Source organism: Pyrgilauda ruficollis, unplaced genomic scaffold, assembly GCF_017590135.1.
Source record: "Pyrgilauda ruficollis isolate IOZ18807 unplaced genomic scaffold, ASM1759013v1 scaffold18, whole genome shotgun sequence".
NCBI classification, from domain to species: domain Eukaryota; kingdom Metazoa; phylum Chordata; class Aves; order Passeriformes; family Passeridae; genus Pyrgilauda; species Pyrgilauda ruficollis.
In genome coordinates this window covers 10,801,471-10,823,493 of record NW_024516984.1, presented here as the reverse complement: position 1 = coordinate 10,823,493, position 22,023 = coordinate 10,801,471, and the positions used below count along the sequence as shown (strand labels likewise).

General features: G+C 39.5%; 1 protein-coding gene across 1 annotated transcript in view; it reads right to left on the bottom strand.

The window, feature by feature from the left end:
* The window catches only part of CPA6 (carboxypeptidase A6), a 57,711-nt gene that overhangs the window by 17,611 nt on the left and 18,077 nt on the right, over window positions 1–22,023 (bottom strand). The window contains exons 2-5 of the mRNA XM_041464396.1: window positions 13,620–13,763; window positions 10,136–10,250; window positions 9,055–9,156; window positions 8,117–8,221 (exon numbers count right to left, since the gene is read on the bottom strand). Of these exons, the coding sequence (XP_041320330.1) occupies window positions 8,117–8,221; window positions 9,055–9,156; window positions 10,136–10,250; window positions 13,620–13,763 (466 nt within the window). The remainder of the gene's footprint in view (window positions 1–8,116; window positions 8,222–9,054; window positions 9,157–10,135; window positions 10,251–13,619; window positions 13,764–22,023) is intronic.

Here is a 22,023-nt window from a genome sequence, read left to right as displayed (position 1 = left end):
GGCCCTGGCTTAAATTTTATCCCTTAACCAAAAAAAAAAAAAAAAAAAAAAAAAAAGCATCACAACTGAGGCCCCAGATCAGGAAACTCTTGTTGATAGTGTTCACTGCTACTTTAGTTTCCTTCCCCTCAGAACTGGTGCAGATTTTCAGTAGCAAGCATGTGCTAGGGAGATGCAGATACTCAGAGAGAAGTGGTGTATAGGATGGCTGCCAAAAAAAGGGAGCACATTGAGAACTGAAACAGCTGTGGAATGGAAGGGAGACGTTGAGTAGAAGCAGAAACTACTACATGTAGGTGTGAGTACTGCACATGAACTTCAAATGGCAGGAACAGCATTTGCAGGATGGAAAAATATCATGAGGATAAAACAAATTCTGCATTGGTACCAGAGCCTCTTGCTGCTGAAAGGCTGATGAATGAAGTGCTGAGTGAAGAGGCTGGAAGAGGTGATCTCTCTGATGGAGAAAAAACAAACAGCGTTTCAGGCAGAAGCTCCTCACAGAGAAAGATGAATTAGCTAAAGACAAGTAAGGCTGAGTGTTTCAAATATAGATATGGCAGGATGAAACAGATGGATTTTTTCCTCCAGATAATGAGTATATAGGGAGCACTCAGAGAAGTCCAATTTTTTTTTTTTTTCCTGAAATCAGGCAGCTAAAAAGACAGCTGGGGAGACTAGAATCTGGTAAACAATAAAAATTAAGCTCCACTGATTGTATTGTGTTTACTGAAAGAGCTGCAGACATGCATGGAGAGATTGTCACCAGATGACTGGTCCTTCAAGGTGAAAAAAGCCCAGTTTTTGTGGTACCATCACCACTGGCACCTGTGAAGGAGGCTGCAGGGGGGTAAAACAGCCCTGAGAAGCTTCTGCCTCTCCTAAACCAAGGGTAAACTAAAAATTAATCAACTGGAGGAAAACCCAGATAGGAAGATTTCACAGAGTAAGAGCAATTATTTAAAGAGCAACAAATATTTCATGTCAAGCCAACATCAGCTAAAGAGCTTTAGCTGGAGGGAACAGATTTTTGGAAAGAAAGAACATCCAGTTAAAGGGTGAAAGGAAAAAGCTACAGGTACAATGTTTGTTTTGGCCTTGCATGCCTCTCATTCACTTTGGAATATTTTAACCTTTTTCAAAAGCTCTTCAGATTTTTGAGGAAGGTTAATCAAATATACTTTGGGAGCAGTGGCATACCTGTACCCAGGAAAGCACTGGCACAAATGTCTGATTTATATGGAGAGGCAGTCAGGTCCTTGCTTTCTTTCCTCTATGTTTCAAGATTTCCATTTGGAGAACTCCAGAAAATAGAGATGGAAAGCCTATCACAGAGGGTGGAACACATTGTCTCAAAGAATAACTAAATATAAGTGTAATGAGCATCCTTTGAATTAATCTTAGTCTGAAATCCTGGGATGTGGGGACACAGCATTTCAGTTGTACCTGTTCAAAAGACTTTAGTCAGTTGACAAGTGACAGATTAAGTGTATAATCTTTAGGAAACGTTATTGTCTTGTTTCACATAACTATATTGTACACCCCCATGATCAGGCTATTTCTGAAGTGGGTGAAAAAAATGGTATCTGAATTTGATAATCAGGCAGTATTTCAAGGCTCTGGTAGTTATGGATAACACAGGAAAAGAAATTTTCTAAATCCTAAAGGACTACTGGTTTTGATGGAGCTCAGCAAGACCCAGCGATGATCCAGAATGTGAAGCTGTTTTCCTGACAGTGTGGGCTTCAGCACTGGAATGAATGGCTGAGTGCTGCTCTGACTGTCAATGCAGGATATTGCAGATGTTTTGTCCATCAGGACATGGACTATGGAATTTTTTAGAATAAGTGCTACACTGGCTTTCAGCAGATCTTAAAGTAAGAATACTTATAGCTTTATTGCCTTCTGACCACAGGGCCTGAGCAGTGCAGAAGAAGAGCCAACCCTTTTTAACACTGTCTGTGACTCCTGCTTGGCCCTGCATCTGAGTGCACTGCTGTCCCGACTGAGCTCTGGCTGTGTGCTGCTCCTTTAGCTGGCTGCACTCAAGCACGTCATAAACATTCTTGAGGAAGAATCTGAGGTCTTGAATGCTGCAAAATTCCTGGTAAAGACTGCTCTCTGGGGCCTGGTCCACAAGCCTAATGGCTGGCTAATTGGCAATATGCATCCCATATGCATCCCACGAGGTGACTCATAAATCAGTCTCAAGCTGAGAATAGTGGGGGCAGATGTTGCCATTTTACTTCTTAGACAGTCTGTGTGTCTCTCTTGGCTCATTATTATGGAGTGAAAAGATGAGTTTCTAGCCTTTTTCTAGGTTTTGGAATAAATCAATACCAATGTCAGCATGAAAAAAAAACCCCAACAAACAACAAAATACCTCTGAGAACTGCCCTCAGCCTTTAATTTCTTTTTCTGGGGCTATATGTTTGCTCCCTGGGAGCATGATAAAGTCCAAACACACAATCTTGAATAATTTGGGAATTCAAATAATTGTGGTCATTGTTGAGGATGGGAGAGGAAGGTGGTGAAGGTCACTGCATTTCCAAAGTGTAAGACTATTTTCACTTTCATTTGAGGCCCTGATGAGATGACTCCTTTAGGGAGATGCATTTGATCTTAATAGACATTACAGCTGACATTGGATTCTTAGAACATTTTGTCAAGAAGAACAATCAGTGCATGCTTCTTGAAGATTTTTAATTACATTTCTTGAATTTTCTAATCTTGAAATACAAATTCCTGCATCAGAAATAAAGAATAACACAACTCAAAGTCACATCTCAGCTATGCTGTTTTCTGAAAATATGGTATGAAGGACATCTCAAGGTTATATATCATTGAAATGGATCAAATGGCAGCATTTATTAGAGGGAAGAAAGTCAAACCAGATGTAATGGGAATCCTCATCTGCTTTCAGTAAAACTGAAATGGAATCTAGTTTTGATGTTAATTTGAATAGCAGCCTGTGAACCATATTTCAGATTTTTAAAGAAATGGTAAAATCTTACATTTGAGGTCAGGATGATTTGATAGCTGAATTCTACTTCTCCTCTCTTAATGAATAGGAGTTAAATGTTCTTAACAGATGTACATATATAATTGTATTTTTGCAAAATGGCTATAGGTATTATGTCTTTGTTTCTGCGAGGGCTATTTATTTTGGATAAATACATTATATCTCTGAATTTTGTTTCTAAAGTCTACTGCTTTCTACAAAGTAGTTACACATATTACAGTATCTTTCAGTTCATAATATTTACTAACACATATTAATGTATTAGAACCCAGGTACCCTTTTTAAAATTCTAGGCTAACAAAACTTTCTTCTTTTTTTTTTTTTCCCTGAATCTCTTGCTGTGGACACAAGTTCTGGGTTCATTTATCTTTGCAGGTTGCCTTCAAAGTAGCTCACATGTAATCAGTTCTGTTTCCTTTTACAGTTTGTCTTGCTTGCATACTCCACCACAGGTCTTGTCATGTTTCCACTTTCAGAGCCCTTTTTCCATCACTTCCCAGCTGAGTAAGGCTTAAATTGGGTGGGATTCCACTGTAACCTGACTGCTATTTCACTACAGTACAGGTGCAGACACTTCTCTGTGTCTCATTAGCAGGTACCTAAAACTCTGGTCCTGTGTGTGCAGGGTGTCCCCTTTCTTGATTTGAAATTCAATGACAATGAGGTGGGGTTTGCCAGAGGCCAGCAGTACAGCTAATCCTGACAGAACATCTGATTATCTTTAGCCAAGAGACTACAGACTCTTAGGGGTGCCTTCCACAGAAACAAACAGTGATGTTGTTATTAACATCAGACCTATGGAACACAGAGCCAAGGCTAGAGCTCATTCTGGAGTAGATTATAAGAAAAAACCCCAAAAACAAACAAACCCAAAACAACAAACAGAAAACTAAACAAAACCCACAACTCCCCCAGCCATAGTCTTTGCTCTTCTTTTGTTTGTTTCAAAATGTGAGTAGGCTGCTTTTGTACTTTGAAATATATTATCACATAATATCCTGTGCATTGTCTTTCTCTTTTAAATATGTAACTTCTCTATAAATTTTTCTCTAGTTATTATCTTCTTTTTCTCTAATTATTGTAATTGCCCAAATAAAGAGCAAGTCTGCACAGCAGGCAGCATCTTGCCTTCCCATGCTCCAGCCTTACCTCCTCACTTCCCAAGTCTGGTCTACTTTAGTCTGTTTTGCATTTCTAAGTAGGTGGGAGCCAGATCCAGTTTAGCTGAACAATTCCAGATTCTCTGTAGACAGCGGGGAGCTGCTGCCATGCCCAGGAAAAACACATGAGCAGCTGCTCATTGGCACTTCCACCCTCTGGAGGTGCTCTCCCATTGCCTGCAGCAAATCTACTGTCATGCAAAAACTGCCACTTCTAGAGGTGCAAACCAGATGCTGAGGGTTCCCAAACTGAATAGAGTATTTGGTTAAATTTGAGGCACCCAGTCTGAGGCCTGAATATTAAGTGACATTCATTCATAGAGGGTTTTCTTCCTAAGCTAAATTGCCTGAAAAACCTTCTTGTACCCATGAACATGGATATACTTCAATAAAAATAAGTGTCAGAGATCACAGGGTGAAAGCTTGCTAAGACATTTCAGGCTGCCTGCATAGTAAAGGAATGCATGTATGCTGTTCCTGTTAGAAAAGAAGCCAACATCATGTAAATCCAGCATTCCTTCTTGCTTGCCTTAAATCAATGGACTTGTGGTGCTATTCCTTAGAGTCAACAAACATGCCAGGAAAAATCTGTTTCCAAGCTACCAGCCCTTTCTCAGAACTGCCCATAAGTACTAGGGGGGATGGAAAACTGGGCTGCCAGGCTGCAGAGGTGCTTAAGGGAGCAGTTTGCCAGCAAAAGAGAATTGCAGAGTTTGAAGCACAGAAAGACCATCAGTTTCCCCAGAGTTCTTACTAAAAATTTCTAATTCATACAATGAGAAAAGTAATATCCTAAATCAAACAATGTAATAATCTTGTCTCTCCTCCTTAGCCAGTTGTTTTTAATATGATGATGGAGACTATGAGCATAATGTATTCCCTTCCTGGTGCTTTTTGCTTTTAAGTTGGATTGAAATACTGCTCTGAGAAGGGATGGGCAGACAAAGGTGGTACATTCTTGTAGTCTGAAGGAGCTCTGTGGAGACTACTTTTAATCCAGGAAAATGTTTTTACATAATTAGAGAAACAGCCTTACAAGCTACTCTCTGAAGATCTCAAATAACAACCAGAAGGTTTTTATATACACACCCATAGCCTATATTGTGCTATAAGGTCTACAGAGAAGTCTTGTGATTTTTACCCTACTGCCACATTGTACTGCTTTATAGGAAAACTTTGGTAAGAAAGAGGAATTTAAACAATAGGTTTCCCACCAGTGCCTTTCTGCCCCAGTGTCCCTCCATACTGCAGCATGTTCTCCTGGGTAGGAAAGCTGCTCAGAAATTGCAAGTTAGTTCATCTTCACCTTGACAGGAGTCTTAATAAGATGACACACAATCGCTGCACACCAAAATCTGGAGACCAGCTCCTGAACCTCATTTAACCTATTTGTGGTGACAGGCTCATCCAAACTGTAGTGGCCTCATTATTTCTGTACTTTTCCTGTACACTGTTGTGATTCCCGAGGGAAGGCCACACATGCTTATATGACCATCTCAGCATTAGGGTGTTGATGATGCAGAAGTTTACTCTCACAAAATCAGAGGAGGTATTAATACACTGTAGAATTACACAGAGATGGGTGGGAAGAAAAGTGAGAAAAATGTGTGTTTATAGGAAGAAGCTTTTAAAAGTATATTGCAACCCTTATTTTGTGCAAAAAAATGGCATGCAAAGTACTCAAAGCACACATGTGGGGGAATTTTTAAGTCACTTTTGACTTCTGCCTATTACATTGCAAGGTAGTCTCCATTGTGCAGCTAATGTCTCATCTTGAACAAAAGTTTGTTGGCTACGGGAAATGGCAAAACACTGTAAACATATAATGCATCTGTAATGAATCGCAAATTAGAAGAGTTTAACCTATTAAAAAAAATCCAACCAAAGAAACTAAAAACAAAACAACCCCCCCCCCAAAAAAAAAAAAAACCAACAAAATCCCAGAAACCCCAAAAAACCAACAAACCAGAACCAAAACAGAATGAGACATTTTGGAAGCAAAATTCCAATTCCATTTGATTTCACCTCTCATTTGAAAACTGCAAATGGGTGAATATGGAGACTAAACACTAGGCATCAAAAATAAAGGGAGAATAAACTCAATGAGACAGAATCAAAGAAACATTGGAATAGCTTGCTTTTCAGAGAATATGAAATTCATCATTTCAGGTGAAATCCATCTATGAAGAAGAACAGCCAGCAGATCAATCTCTGGCTCTGAGACAGGTGTCACTGGCAGAATTTTGGGGTTTTTGACCATGGGGTCAAAAGAAGCAGGCTTTCCCGTGAGATAGGGTGTACCTGTCTCAAAGAGGAAAAAGGATCTTTGATCATAAGTTAAGAGGTCTTATTGAAAAAGCTTTAAACTGGATTTGAAGGTGGAAGAGGATAAAACCAGGCTTGATAAACTTGGGGGCACCACATGGATGTTTGAGGGATGTTGTTCTAGACAGGTCCTTTGGTCTGCCATCACAGTGGAGGCTGGGGATGGAGCCCTATGTGGCAGCAAAGACAGAAGGGTATTGACGTCTTAGAAACCACAGAAGTGCCTAAAACTGGTCGTGTAGGAATTAGGGCTTCTTCCCTGCAGAAGGCATTTGGCTCAGTAGCCCAAATGAAGCACATCCCCAGTTCACAAAGGATGGGCAACAAACAGGAGCTGGAAGCCATTGCACAGCAGAAAAATGATGACAGTTGCCGTCATGGAAACACGGTGGATGAATTCTTGACAGATTGAAATCGACTGTTCAGAAAGGCCAAGTGCCAGATCCTGCACTTGAGTCACAGAGACCCCATGCAGTGCTGAGGGAAGAGTGGTTGGAAAGATGTTCATTGGAAAAAGAGCTGGGGGTGCTGGTCAACAGCAGCTGAACATGAGAAAGTGTGTGTGCTCAGGTGGCCAAGAAGGCCAATGATACCTGGCCTGTATCAGGAACAGTGTGGCCAGCAGGACCAGGGCAGGGATTGTCCCCCTGTACTCGGCAGTGGTGAGGCCACACCTTGAATCCTGTGTTCAATTTTGGGCCCTCACTACAAAAAAGGCATTGAGATTATGGGGTGAGTCCAGAGAAGGGAATTGAAGCTGATGAAGTTCTGGAGAACAAATGTGATGAGGAGCAGCTGAGGGATCTGAGGGACTTTAGAGACAAGAAGGCTCAGGAGTGTCCTTATTGCTCTCTACAACTACCTGAGAGGAGGCTGTAGCCAGGTGGGAGCCAGCCTCTCATCTCAAGTAACAAGTGACAGGACAAGAGAAAAAGGCCTTAAGTTGAGACAGGGGGGGCTTGGATACTGGGAAAAATTTCTCCACTGACAGGGTTGTCAAATATTGGAACAGGCTGTCCAGTGAAATGCTTGTCACCATCCCTGGAGGTATTTAAAAGATGTGTAGACGTGGCACTTGGGGTGACAGCTTAGTGGTGGACTTGGCAGTGTTAGGTTAGCAGCTGGACTTGGTGATCTTAAAGGTCTTTTCGAACCTAAACAGTTCTATGTTCTATTTTGTGATTCTGTGACTTTAGCTTTCTATTCCTATGGAATTGCAGAAAAGAGAAATGTGTCTTTTAAACTAAGTCCTTAAAACAAAGATACTGCTGAACTGATCTGAAGCAGTACAGGCTGGCACTGATTTACCTGGGAAATTACCAAAATTACTGAAAAGCTTCACACTTTTAGGTCTTGGAATAAAATCCTACTTCATATCTCTGCCAGTATGTGTCTGGCATATTTTTGTCCTGTGCCTAGCTGTGTCTGGCTGTCACTAACAGCTTTGTTTATTAAGCACTTAAGTATTCCACAAATAATTTTTTAAAAGAGAGGTATAACAGTTACTTTTATAGCTTTCCATATTAGTAGTGTGTTAGATCTGCTACAGCAAAAATGCAGAGTTTACTTAACAGAAAGAACTGTATGACTGTAAATTTGAAACACTTACTTCTTTCACAAACCACTGGCAAAAGGCTGGGCCAATCCACTCTCTTGCATGAATCCCACAGTCTATCCATACAGCTTTCTTGTAGGGCCGTGATCTTTTACCTAACTTGAAATGTGAATATTCACAAAATACCAGTAGATCGCATGACATGAGTGAAAACACAATAATGAGAAAATAATAGAATATGAGAGAGGCTAAACCATTTTGAATTGCCTCATATAAAGGAACACAAATTTACTGTTTTAAAAGGTATGGCCAAGATAATGTTAGGTAGGTATGCCACAATAATAAGGCTGACTTAAGGAAAAAAACTGTATCAGAAGTGAGATCTGCAAGTTCCTCTTTTATGAGGAATGATTATTACATGAAGTAGGGTGAGGAACAATGACACTACATGGATTGCATGATAGTGAATCAAATTTTCAGAACTCTTCAATAGAAGACAAAAAGGAAATACATTGAAAGCAAGATTTTTTTGCATGTTGCTGACACACTCTAATTTGTGTTCCTTATCATGTGAATTTAGAGCACACAGCCCTGAAATTTTGTCAGTAGGTAAAGAAGCAGCATTTGTGGCACATGCTGAGAAGGGCTCCACAGTCCTCTGGGATCCCTCTCCAGCATAACTGCTCTCCTAGTTGTCTATAAACAAAAAGCTTTCCAATCCACTTAAATCCAAATCCTGCTAATTGAACTTGTCCTGTTATCTTTCTCCATGCATATCCAATCCAGGTAAATAGGATTTGGCTATTAGTTTCCAGGGTTTTTTTTTCCCATTTTTCATTAAAGATGACATTCAGAGAGATACTTAGATTTCAGCAACTCATCCTTAGGAAACACTGTTAAGCTGAATCTCTGGTGTATATGCTGTAACATAAATAATACTGTCTGTCACTGATTCCAGATTTTAGTCTCATTAATGACTATTTAATCTTTACCTTGAGTACATACAGTGGTCTCCCTTCATAGGATTTTCCAACAGAGAACATGTGAACAAGATCTGAGTAAGTTCTATTCAGATAATGCATCCAGTCCTCGATCTGCAAACACAAAAATAAAATCATTGCTTCAATCTTTGCATTTCATGGGAAGAAAGTGCAATACATTTATTTGGCTCAGCTCTCTGTCCTCTCTCTATTTTTTGATTTTCCTATAGTTTTTATTTTTGTCTTGTTTGTTTTTGTTTTCACACTTTAACCATTATTTGGCAGTCACAGCTCTATAGCCAGAGGCTGGATGCAGTTTTCACATGGGATTTTTTTTTCCATTTCATTGCTGGGTATTACTGGAATACATAAGCTCTCCATTGAAAATATGGGGATGAGGCTAATCCACCATTGCCACTAAATATTAATGGAATTAAGAAAGAAGCTCCATGTTTCTGCCTGCCAGAACACAATGGCAAACAGATTTCCATGCAAGACTCCATGCTACCTGCAGTATTTGTTTAGTGGGCACCAGATCTTGTGATGCAGCACTCTCCATGCTCAGCCTAGTGACTTTGTTTTGAGACTGAAACTGTATATGTGAGCACAGTAAATTCAACAGGAATTATTTACCCAGCCATCATCCAGGATAGCATTCCTCATAAATGGGTTTGTATCTAAGTGTTTTTACGTCTTTGTACCTCCTGTGCAAATACTTAAGCATTTACTTGTATTGCTTAATTAAATGACTTAGTGTGACCAATCACTCATTGAAATCTCTTATTCAACCAGAGTAGAAGACTACTTTAAAAACAAAACTCAGATGCTCTGAAAGATAGTTGCATGTAAAGATAAGCCTTGAATACAAATATTAAATAGATTTTTTTTTTCAAGGAAGTGCCTGTTTTTGAAGAAGAAACACTTAGAACACTCGTGAAGATGAACAGGTAACCAGAACATTGTAGTAGAGTAAATAGATTTTTTTTCAAGGAAGTGCCATTTTTTAAGAAGAAACACTTAGAACACTCCTGAAGATGAACAGGTAACCAGAACATTGTAGTAGATAAGAGGAACAATATGAATTTTAATGCACCTCTTCCAGGGAGTGGTATACTTCATAGTTATACCCAGGGAGAGACCTTCGATTCCTATGGGACCTCCCTCCAGTTTGGTTTTCTATTGCTTGCTGTAGGTCTGATATGAGAATCCTAAGTAAAAAAAGATAGTGGTATTATTGAAAAGCTGGAAGAACACACAACTAAATCAGAACAATCACTATTAGAAGAAATATAGCAAAAGTTAAACCATCCTGACTTTACTTCATCTGTTACATTTTGACAATAGAGTGCTTCAGTGCCTCGCTTGAATAAAAGCTGCCAAATAAATACTCCAGCTGCTTTGAAATGTAAGAGTGCCTTCAAAAACACAATAAGCTTGTTAAATGACTGAAACAGAATGATGTAAATAAGGTATCCAATGTGAAGAAGCACCCACTTTCATTTGTTTTTGGAGCAACATTTACTGTCTTCTTTTATAATCCACTTATACTAGATGATCATGGATCTTCAAAAACTGATTTCAAACCATTTCAAAAATCTTTGTAAGCTTAGGAAAACATGGACTCACTTTCTCTTGGGAGTGTCATGGAACATTACATATAGCTACAAGTTGTAGAGGCAAAACAAAAAAAATAAAAACTTGATAGCGTTACCATTCTGTCTGAAACAAGAAAAAAATAGCAAGCAAAAAATTTAAAGTGGGCTTTGTTGCTTACATTATCTACTCTGCTGTAGTGGTTCACCAGTTTTGTTCAAATAACTCAGGAAAAATATGAAAAATGCTAAGTGAAATTTAAATATACTTGCAAAAAAAGTGAGAGGTTCTTTGCATTAAGAGTAAAATGCAGGAAGAGTTGTGTAAGCTGAAACTTTCCTGTTTTATGGCAAAAATGAAAAATGACACAAATACAAAATTATAATATAGAAAACATCTAAAAATAATTAAAATGAAGAAGTTGAAGCATCCATATATCCCACCAGAGAGTAGGGAATACTATCACAGGTATCTGTAACAACATTACTGTAAAACTGAGAGTCATCCTTGTATGCCTTCTTCTCCTAAAGCATGGCAATGTGTAATCACCATGCCATTAATTCACCATTCCCATAAAAAGCCAGTCACATTCAACCTTTTACATTTTTATAGGCATTAGCTTCTGTGATTGGAAAAAGATGGAAAGAAATGGCATTTACTCTGCTCCTAACTCAGCTGTGCAGCAGATGCCTCAAAGGTAATGGGTCTATCTGCATATAGAATCAAAGTAAAGGTTATTCTTACCTTCCAATGCATGAGTGAAGTAGTTGTATAATTAGGAATTACATTGCTCTACATCAGCAACATTCATTAAGCAAACTAAAGGATTATAGTCTTGACTAGAGAGGTGCTATATATACAATAAGAGTAGTACTGTAAAGGTGATTAAAGCAGTGATTTTATTCAAGTCATTAGGGCATCTAATAGTTAAAAAAATGTTGGACTGCTTTGCAGAATTCTGATTAGTATAAGCAACTACTAGAATCAAGCTCTGTTAACTTATGCACTTATGCACCTGTACTTTAAATGAGATTTGATAATTTACTTTTAAATGACTATGTACTGTGTGTGCTTATAACACAAAAGCTTTTAAGTCCCTCAGGTCTGAATGCAACGCAAGTGGCTTCTTTACCAAAAGCCTTACAACTGAGGCAACTTGGTGCAGAGAGTTTATCTGATGCCTGGCTTGTTTTCATGGCCAACTTGTCAGGAAGTCAAACCCTAAGAGACATAAGCCTCTTTTACAGGCAAGTGCTGGTCATTATTAGGGAAGCTGAAATGCTTCCTGATTTTGTGACTGTGTCATAATTCAGGTAAGCATCACTGCATCAAGCTGAAATTTTATCTGGAGTTTGGCTCAGACTTTTCCAGTTCCAAAAGGGAGGTAGGAATTTGACTCCATTGAGTGTGGGGAAAAATAATTAAAAAAAAAAAAAGGGAAAATCAACTATGTGAAAAGGAACTGTACAAAATCTTGGCTGTAGAGCTGCACTTCAGCTCAGGGCTGTGGTCCCCACCCCAGCTGTGCTGTGGGCATGGCTGTGCTTGGCCAGCCTGCTCCTGCTGCTCCCTGATTATGGCTGTTATTGCTCTCATGGTGAATCCTCCTGGCTTTTGTGGAGTTACAGATCTCAGGAGGCTTGTCAGGACAAGCACATGCTTTGCAGGGTTTTGTTCCTAATGGCTGGGACCATCCAAAACAGGCAGCGAGGAGAATAAGAGGGAAGGCAAAGGACAAGTCTGGACCTGGTAAAATACTGCTCAGTTTCCTTCCAAGTGCACATAACTTGTGTGCCAAAAGTCAGAGAGATTTTCTCTGTGGAAGATTAATCCAGTGTTTGTAGCATGTTTTTTGAGGTAAACTGCAGAGACCTTTTGCTCTGGCAGATCTTGTGTTTGCGCATTGCTTGCAACCCAAGCAGAGGTCTTCAAGTACAGAGAGTGTTTATAACACATGTAAAATGTCCTGTCATTTCATTGAAGGTGATTATTGTGAGCAGGAACAGCAGCAGACATGAATACAACTGCTGGGTCACAGTAATTAGGCAACATTTTTTTATAAGCACAGGAAAACAATTAGAAAAAGCCCCATCTCAGTTTTAAACATAAACAAAACCAAAGCAATGCTGAACCCACATGAAAGTCACTCTGAACTGCAGCTATGGAGCTTGTGTACTTAATTTCCTTATGTTTGTTTCTGTATTTTTAGAACAACTAATTAAGAAGAGAGCATTGTTATAATAAAATGGGATTCTGATGAGTACTATACATATGTATACATAAATGCATCTACATTATGATTTACACCATTCTTTTATCACTGAGAAATAAGTATAAATAACCTCATGTAAGTCTTTATTCAGCAAATGTTTGAGAACTCATGAGCTGATTATTCAGATGCTTAGGCATACCATTGAGAAGGCTTTAAAAAAGATTATTACTCTAGTCCAGTACATCATATGGATAAATATGAAAGGATAAGTATACTCCAAAATTGCCTTGAATTTTTTTTAAGGAGCACTATAAATAATATGTGAAACTAAAAGTACTGCATTTGTACTGTATGACTTGCGTTGGTCACTAGGATTGGAGAATGATAGAAGTAGCTCCTGTATAATTGATGCAGAAGTTTTGCCTCTGCATTTGCAGCTCACTTGTAAATAAACCTTGCTTGTGCTAAATAAAGAGGCAAACCAGGCTGCAGAATTAGTAATTACCAGCCCTCTCTTAACAGATGTGATTTCACATACATTGAAAACACTTCAGCTTGACTCCAAAGGAGGACATTTAATTAAAGCTGCTGCCTGTGGGAGATTTGCTGCTCTGCCATTAAAGCGGTTGTTTTCTTGGCAATGCCGAGCTGTCTGCCAGCCTAATTGCTGTGATGTGGAAGGTATTTTCGAGCACACTTGGCGTGGTAGATGCAGACCTGCCCCAAGGCCAGCTCTCTGGAGTGAGGCACGGGAAGAGGAGCGTGGGCTTACGTGTACGGGATGTTTGCTTGCTGGAGGAAGGGCAGCAGGCTCCGCGTCGCGTTCTGCGGTACTCGCACGTCAGCCACTGCACCTTGGACGATGTGGAAGGGGCTGCTGGGCTGCCACAAGTCCACCTGTAGTGCAGGAACCAACCTGTAATTCACATGCATTCAGTGTAGGTGGGGAAGCCCAGGAGAAGGCATGCTTGAAGGCAGGGCAAACCCTCTAGGCACGGTAGAGACAACAGAACTGCATCCGCTGGTCCAGCTCGACACCTGTGCTAACGGAGCAGATTTTGAGGGTTGATTGTGCCCAGCTTACCACAACTCTCCTGGGAGATTTGCCAATGGGAACAGAGAACAGTCTTCAGAATATGCCTCCTCAAACAGATCAAAACAAAAGCTACTTCCAGCTTCATGCCCCTCCTCAGACTACTATACATTCCCAACTCCTATGCAGTCCATGAGTCTTTTTATTTTTCAAGGCATTTTTTGTGTTCACTAAAGCAGCAAAAAAATGCTAAAGAGATATAGAAAGCATAGCACATACCAGTGTTCTTTGCAAAATATACCCGAGCTTTATTCTTCATAATAAGCTGATGAGAGGTCAATAGCAGGCCACCAAGACAAAGAATACACAATAATTTTATACTAAATATCAAATAAAAGGATTAAGATAATCAGATTATTACAATCTTGTAAAAAATGATAGCTACTGAATCACTATTGTTATTGTTATTGTTATCTGTATCTGCGCATACGTAAGGGATGTTTCTTGTCCATTTTTACTTCCTTTTGTTGCCAAATTTGAAATACACTTGGAAATTTTAGGCCAGGACATGAATTTTCAAGAAAGCAAGAAAATTTGCAAATCCCTTTTCCAAAGGGATTTGAAACTCAGTGTTCTGCATCCTGTAATAAAATAGTGTACTAGCACATACTCTTCAACAGAGGTGAGCACAGTTCCTCCTCTGCCAGTGTGAGGACAGTGGAAATAACACAAGTCAACAAAACTCTTTCCAGAGATTCTGGATATTCATAGGAGATTAAAAATGGGAAATTCAGCAACAATCTCTGTATCAACATGACAAAGGCATGCCAAGATCCACAGGACTTAAAAATACATTTGTGAGCTGAATACAAGGAGGGAAATTGATGCTGACTATATGTCCACACATTTCTTAAAGAGAATCTAAAAAGGATTAATGCTTGATAAATGTCTTTTGGTTTTTTTTTGTCTTGTCTTTTCTGTTTTGTTGCAATCAGCTGTGCCAGACTGCACTGATGAACCTGTTGATACAGCTCATGAGTGTTCACTGCTTTCCAGGTATTTAAAAAGATTTTTATAATTTATGCTTTAAAATAGTCTCACTTCTTTTATGCCATAGAAGCTATTTGAAAACATCAAATGCATTTACCTGGTCTTGCTGTGGACCTCATTAGCAAGAGGAGTACAGTCTTGCAACAGGGAGATTACAGGGAGACAGGTTTAGTTCTCACCATTTCTCAGATGACCCTGAGTAAGAGTATCCCAAGAGGGCATCTGGTGCTACCTCTTCAAGCAATGGTGACCTCAGCTCAGTTAATCCAATTAAATGCCTTCTACTTTGGAAGGAGCAGAACTGAAATACAGGGCCAGCCTCTTCTTGTTCTTGCCAAAACCACTCTTTGTTTCATGCTGCCACAATATGGTCTCTGGATCCAAGTCATACTGGTGGCTGGGTGCAGCATCTTTTGAAGTCTAACACAGGACTGGCAAAGTTCACGGGGCTTCTGAAGCTGACAGCAGCTATGACAGATGGTCAGTAGAAACCAAAGTCATGAATAAATGGTGCTAAATGCTGCTTACAAATAAAGATCGTCTCACTGTGCTAATGCCCCATGTTTGTTAGTTTATCTGGCTTTCATATTTTGATAAATTATAAGCACCCAGTGAAATTCAACATGGGTAATTTCACACATGGTTAATATGTGTGTTTGACTTTTACAAATACAGATGCCATATGTGTATTTGACTTTTAAGATTTATTCCTAAAAAATATACATCAGAAAGGGTAATTTTGTTGCTCTTAGAGTAACAGTCTACCAATCAGCTCAGCTTGATCCATCTTCGTAATAATAAAAACAAATTGTTACATACAAGCTAAGAACAACTGAAGTGTCACCTGGCCAACTGCAATATCTAAGCACACAAAACTGAAGTAGGAAAAAAACTCCAACAGATCACAACTGATATACACCTGAAATATGTCTTTGTTCTTGAGAGTTACTCAAGATTTATTTTGGTGAAACTCTCCATCACCATGGAGGGAATAAACCAACCAATATTCACATTATTAGTTATAACATCACCAGACTCTTTAAGATCTGAGGTATTCTAATTGTTCCTCATATTGCTGCCTGTAAGTGAATATCAAAAGCAGAAGCAATCGTCTTTTAACTAATGAAATTTGTGGCATATTGCCACTATCCTCTTTCGGTGAAAATGCAATATTTCACTCCTGGCATTGTCTTGGAAGTGAGACAAAAAAATCCTATATTTAGCATGCAAATCATTCTGCTTCATCTCAGTTCCCTGTTTGGGTAATTTGGCTCCTTTGACTCCCACTTCTCGTCCTTTCCAATGTAAACAAAGCAGTCAGTGATTCTCTGGGAGATGTTACCTGTGCTGTCCAGAATACCACTTCAGTCACTGGCTGGATTTTGCCTTACAAAGCATTTAACAAGCAACATATTTCTCCAGCAGACCTCTTATATATATTGCAGCTGTCAGCTTGTCCTTGGTGTGACAAGTACATAAAAACTGACGAACAAAAGATGGATTTCAGAACAAGCATGTTTGGACTGAGCAAGTGCAACTATCCTCTACTCACTGTCATCTTCAGGACACTTCACCATTGCATCTCCCACAGATACTAAGGGTCTTATTGAAGTCATCACTCTTATTTCAACATCATTCCTCTCACAAATATGCCTTGGACTTCCATGCTGGGCTCTGCTGGCTAGTGAGTGGCAGTGAAACTAATTGCTGTGCTATCCTCTGCCCTCTCTGTGATGGAGTATTGTTACCCCCACACACTACACATGAGCCTTTATACAGTGTTATGGAGTACCAGTCAGTGCCAAAAGATTTCTATTTGCTGTATGGGTGGTAGGATTTGCTAGCTGGGAGGAAGATTCTCCAGTACATAAAAAATTGATGCAGAAATCCTACAAAACTCCCTGAGTGTACAGCCAAATATCTGAACCTGAAAATTCACCTGGTATCTTGAGGCTACAGGAAAAGCAATATGCTTTAGAGCATGCATGCAAACCTAAATATTCTCATCTCCTTTGCAGAACACTCTTATTTGCACATATTTTCTTGTCTTTCAAGCAGCGGGTTGCCTTTAAAAGGTATTGGGATGTTTAAAGCCTCTGGAAAATGAGCAGATCCCAGGCAAGATTTTTCAGCAATTTCAGAGTTGGGACCAGGAGACCAATTACTCAGCACCTGCCACTCAAGTGTGACCCTGAGTACCTGTTCTCAGGGACAGTGGTGGCTCCCCAGATGCACAGTGATTGCTCTTTCCCAGCATCTCACTGGAGGCATCAGCATCCTGACTTACTTTCTATGAGGAAAAAACTGTATGTCAGAGCACACAGGCAGGTCTCTTTTTCCAAAGCATTTAAACACATTATTGCTTTATTTAACAAAGAAAGTGTTAAAGATTATTAATTCTAACATACATAAAAAGTACATAAAAAGTAGTCTTTTTAAACTGCCTGTTCTTTTTCCAACCTCACTTGTCCCATTAAAGTCCCTGTGGTTCAATTTTTTGTTAGGAAAGCCAGGTTTCTTTGTAGGCAGTTTCTCTTTAAACTGAGGTGTTAAAGACAGCTCAAATAAATCTATCAGCTCTTACCTGGACACCTTCCAAAGTATAGCAACCCTGAACTCATTACTCATGTCTCTAAGTTTTGGTCAGTACAGTGATGGAAAGTCAGCACAAAGCAAAAGGACAAATATTTTAAATCGATTTGGGTGCTTAACTAATAGGATTCAAAATTTCTTCCAAAGTTAAAATTATGCAAATAATTTTCCAAGAATACAAACAATTTGTTAGCATAATCTTACATATCACAAATGGTGTACAGAAAACTCTTTTGCTCTGCCAAGACAGAAAACAGAATAGTTCAGTTTTCTTCCAGCTTGTTCCATGTCCATGGAAAGGAAGCCTGGGAAGAAAAGAGTCTCACTGCTTTTCCCCACAAACACTCTCATAAAATCCTATGGTTCTGTTTTTTCAATTCATGTCACTGAAATAAATCCTCAGCTTCTTTAGACCATGGGGTTTAGGCTGGCCTTTGTAATTGAAGTCATTATCTTGGGCAGTAGCCTCCAGTTGTCCCTCACTACCTTTTCATAAGCAGATGTTTAATTTCTCCTTCCATTTAGCCTGAAAGGAAGATGCTTAGTGCTCTCATCAGGTCTGCAATTATATATCAGTCGAAAGAGATGACTGATGTTTGTCATGAAAATAACTGGAATAATTTATATTTAGTATCTGGAGAAAATAGTTTATGATTTATCTGTGTCATTCCCCATGAAGACAGTGATTTTGTTATATGTTTTATTACCTAGCAATTCCAGTTTTTATTCCTACTGAGTTGTGTCCAGCAATACATGTGCTAAAGCTGGCCTTGTCCTTAACATCACCATAAATGGATTTCTTTGAGAAATGCTGTCAACTGTAAAGTTCAGAATATAATTATTGTTATGATGCTGTCAGTTGAAATAGCTTGGCATTTCTGAGTCTCCTGCAAAAGGGAATGTGCAGTCAATAATGAAAGCAGGGGCGCTCTTTGTTTATGGGCTCTTTCAGGAAACATGGGTTTCCCATTTATATCCACATACTCATGTGCATAGATGCATAAAACCCCTAAGAAGTCATGAAAGTCATTAGATAAGTTTTCAGTTATAAATCCAATTGTAGAAGGCAGAGAGTAGAAGTAGAAATTGCTTTAGTCTTGCTGGTATCATCAGAGGTCTGACTACCTGAGTTTTTATCACATGGGAAACAGTCACTTACATGTATGCACACAAACACCCCTTGCACACACATGTACAGTGTGCAACAGAATTTTAGATTTCTGTTGGTACATCTGAAAAGAAAGAAGCATGCAAGAATAACTTTTGTTCTCTCTGACACTGCTGCATAATTACAGCAGTGCTGTGGTGTACCTGGAAAGTGCAGAACTCCACTCGAATGTCTTCACCCTTGCAAATGTTTTCAGGACAAGAATTGATTTCAGCCTCACTTGCTCTTGCCAATTAAGGAACTTAATTGACAGTTCTGATTGCCAATCAGCTTCAGCTACACTTTATGTGCTGCAAAATGGTCCAGTGGCAATCCAGTGTGGAATTCCCTGTGCTTTCTAAAAGGACTTACAAGGCAGGCCCAGTGCAAAGTAATTTAGGTTTCTGATTGAGTGCACTAGACATTTTACTGGCTCTAACTTTTCAGTATTTATTTGCTTTTCAGTGAGGCTGGTAAGAGTAATTGTGCCAATAAATCTGGAATGATTCATGGGATTGCAACAACCATAACACTGGCAGGAACAGAACATGAACAATGCACAGATTGAAGTTTTGAGTTTTGCAAATCTTTGTGGAACTATAATGAAGTAATGGTCTTCCCACTCTATTTACACTGGTATAATTTTACACAGGGCTCTACATTGAAAAGAACCTGTAGGCTATTCCTCAAGAGAGTCACTGAGATAAAACTCATACCCAATTATATAGTAACTGAATATCTGTTCTTACAAGTACAGGTGCCACTGGACTAAGTATATTTGAAAGATGTGAAAAAGTCTTTAACAGACTCATTAAAAAAATGGCCAAACCCTTCTTTTGTTTATTGTTAAGCTATTTAGAGCTTGGTTCAAATTGCAGTTGTTGCTGCACTGCATGAGAAATGGAATAGTAAGCCCTGGATTTGATTCTGCTTCCACTGGGTGTGTGCTGGTGACTTTGTTGAGCCCAGGCTGAGGCTTCCTCAGAGGAAGCAGATTCCTTCCATCTCAGAAAGCCCACCCTCTCTGTGAGGTGTACACAGTGAGGTGAAAGTATTGTGAGAACAATACTTTCACTACCTGGACTATTCTGTTCTATCTTGTATTTTCCCACTAATGTTTTTCTGCAACAACATTTTCCTTCTGGGCCAGGCAAGTGGTTTCCAAATATGTATTTTGATATATTGATGAATACTCTCTGTTGTCACCTGATGTTCCTTGTGTATCTGAAATATTCTAACATCTGATTGGAACCCTAACCATGATCTAGGGTAAAATCTAGACTGAAAACTAAAGTATCTAAAGCATCGTTTGCTGTAGGTGCAAAAGTAAGATGCAGGCAGTCCTGACTGCTGAGCTAGTTCTTTCCTTCTGCAAATAAGAATAGCTCCACTTGGGCTGACAGGCTTTCTTACTGCATTTTCAAACAGGCTTTTGTCCTCTGAAGCCTTTTAAAGCATTTTCCTATGGAGGTGTAAACTATCAGATTTATAGCCAAGTGATTCTTTTCCTCTATGAGACATTTTTTCTGATTCCCTGAACTGCAATGCCAGGATCAATTCAGGGATTACAATGGATAAGCAGCTGCTGTACAGGCTAGAAAACAAACAAAAGGGAATGGAGTTCTGGCTTCAAGGCCTGCTAGGCTGGCTCCTCCCAAAGTTGAAGAAGTGCCTGGCTGTGCCCAGGAATTTCTTTTATAAAAACTACTGAAGAATGAGTGGTCTAACTCTATTATGCCAGGAATGTTCACAGAGCAGTTGCCTCTTTGCTACCTATACAAACAGTCCTGATCCCAGTCAGGCGTTATGTGATAAAAAGTGCTTGTAGACCACTGATGGAGTAGAAGTTATCAGTCAAGGCTCAAATGAAGTGCTACTTCAAAAATAATGCTTACAAAGGAAAATTCCAGGGCAGATAAACAGAATCTGCTGCATCTGAGGACCCAAGAAAATCCCCGTTTCTTTGCAAAGCACTTGGGAATGTGACATTTGTTTCTGTCAGTCAGGTCCAACAGAATTAAAACCATGAAATGGCTCATAAATCTGCAACAGGCTACTCAAATTGTCTTCTGGACAAGAAAGAGCAGGAGAAAATAGGCAGTCATTGGAGAGGTGTACAAAGCAGAGGGACAGCAAATGGACAAGAGGAGTCCTGGGGGACAGAGAATGGGCAGTAATATTCATGTTACTGTGGTACTATCATCATAAGTGTTTCTCTTTCATTTGTTGATTACTGTAATAATTTGGAAATTATTCAAGTGGAACAGTGAACCTACAAAAAGATATTTCTGGTATTAAACACTAAGTCAGGATTAAAGATTTCTGCCATATATATATATATATATATACATATATATATACACATATATATATATATAAAGAGAAATTATTTATAACAGTGAAGACCTCAACAGGAAGTGCAAAATTCAAGACTGGCACCTGTGATGGCATTACAGCAGCAGCCAATCTAAAAGCTGGACAGCAATCTATAGCTAGGAAAAGAAATAATTCTCTGAGTTTGCCCTTGACTTGTCAAAGTATTTGCTGCATTTTAGTCCATCACAACCCTATGAAAACATTCCTCAGCACTGCTATGCTATATACTTGTCATACATGTATAGGATACTTGCATACTATACATCTTTTATGAAAGTCAAGCAGGAGCTCCAGCATCATTTATCCCTGTCATACTCACTGTCCCATCTACCCCAGTGGGCTTTGTCACAAGGTCTGTGTCAAATGTGTCTAAGGATGTGGGGTGGTGCTGCTGGTAGGAAGCCTAATTACCAGGGTCTTATTTTATTTCCCCACAGAGACTGAAAGAAGTGATGTAGAAACATGCTGGAGACAAGAGATACTGCTGAACACATACAGATGGCAGCTGCCAGCTGCTACTACCTCTGTCACTCAGTGAAAACCAGAAACTGCCATCTCCTGCCTCAAAAGAGAGCATGACTCTCTGTTCCCCACCTGCTCATTTCTTCTGACCTCAGACATCTATTGCCCTGAGAAACAACTGCATACCCAGCAGTGCATGATGCACAAGAGTTTCCTGAGAACTTGTTCTGGAGAGATGTAGTCCTACAGGGAGGGGCTGGTGGGAACTCTGCTCAGGGAACACAGGGAGCTCTGCTCAGCCTGGCTGAGACAAGAGTGGTCCAGGCCAGAGCTCCCTCCTGCTGCTTTGAGCTGGAATGCAGCTGATCTGACTCATTATATTTAGGCTTCTATATTTATTCTTTACTGTAGCTGAGTTTATTGATTAAATACATGCACGTTCAGACAATTTTACAGAACTCACAGCAGAAAATTTTTTATCCGTACAGCTGGCTATTTTTACTGGCAGTGCAGATC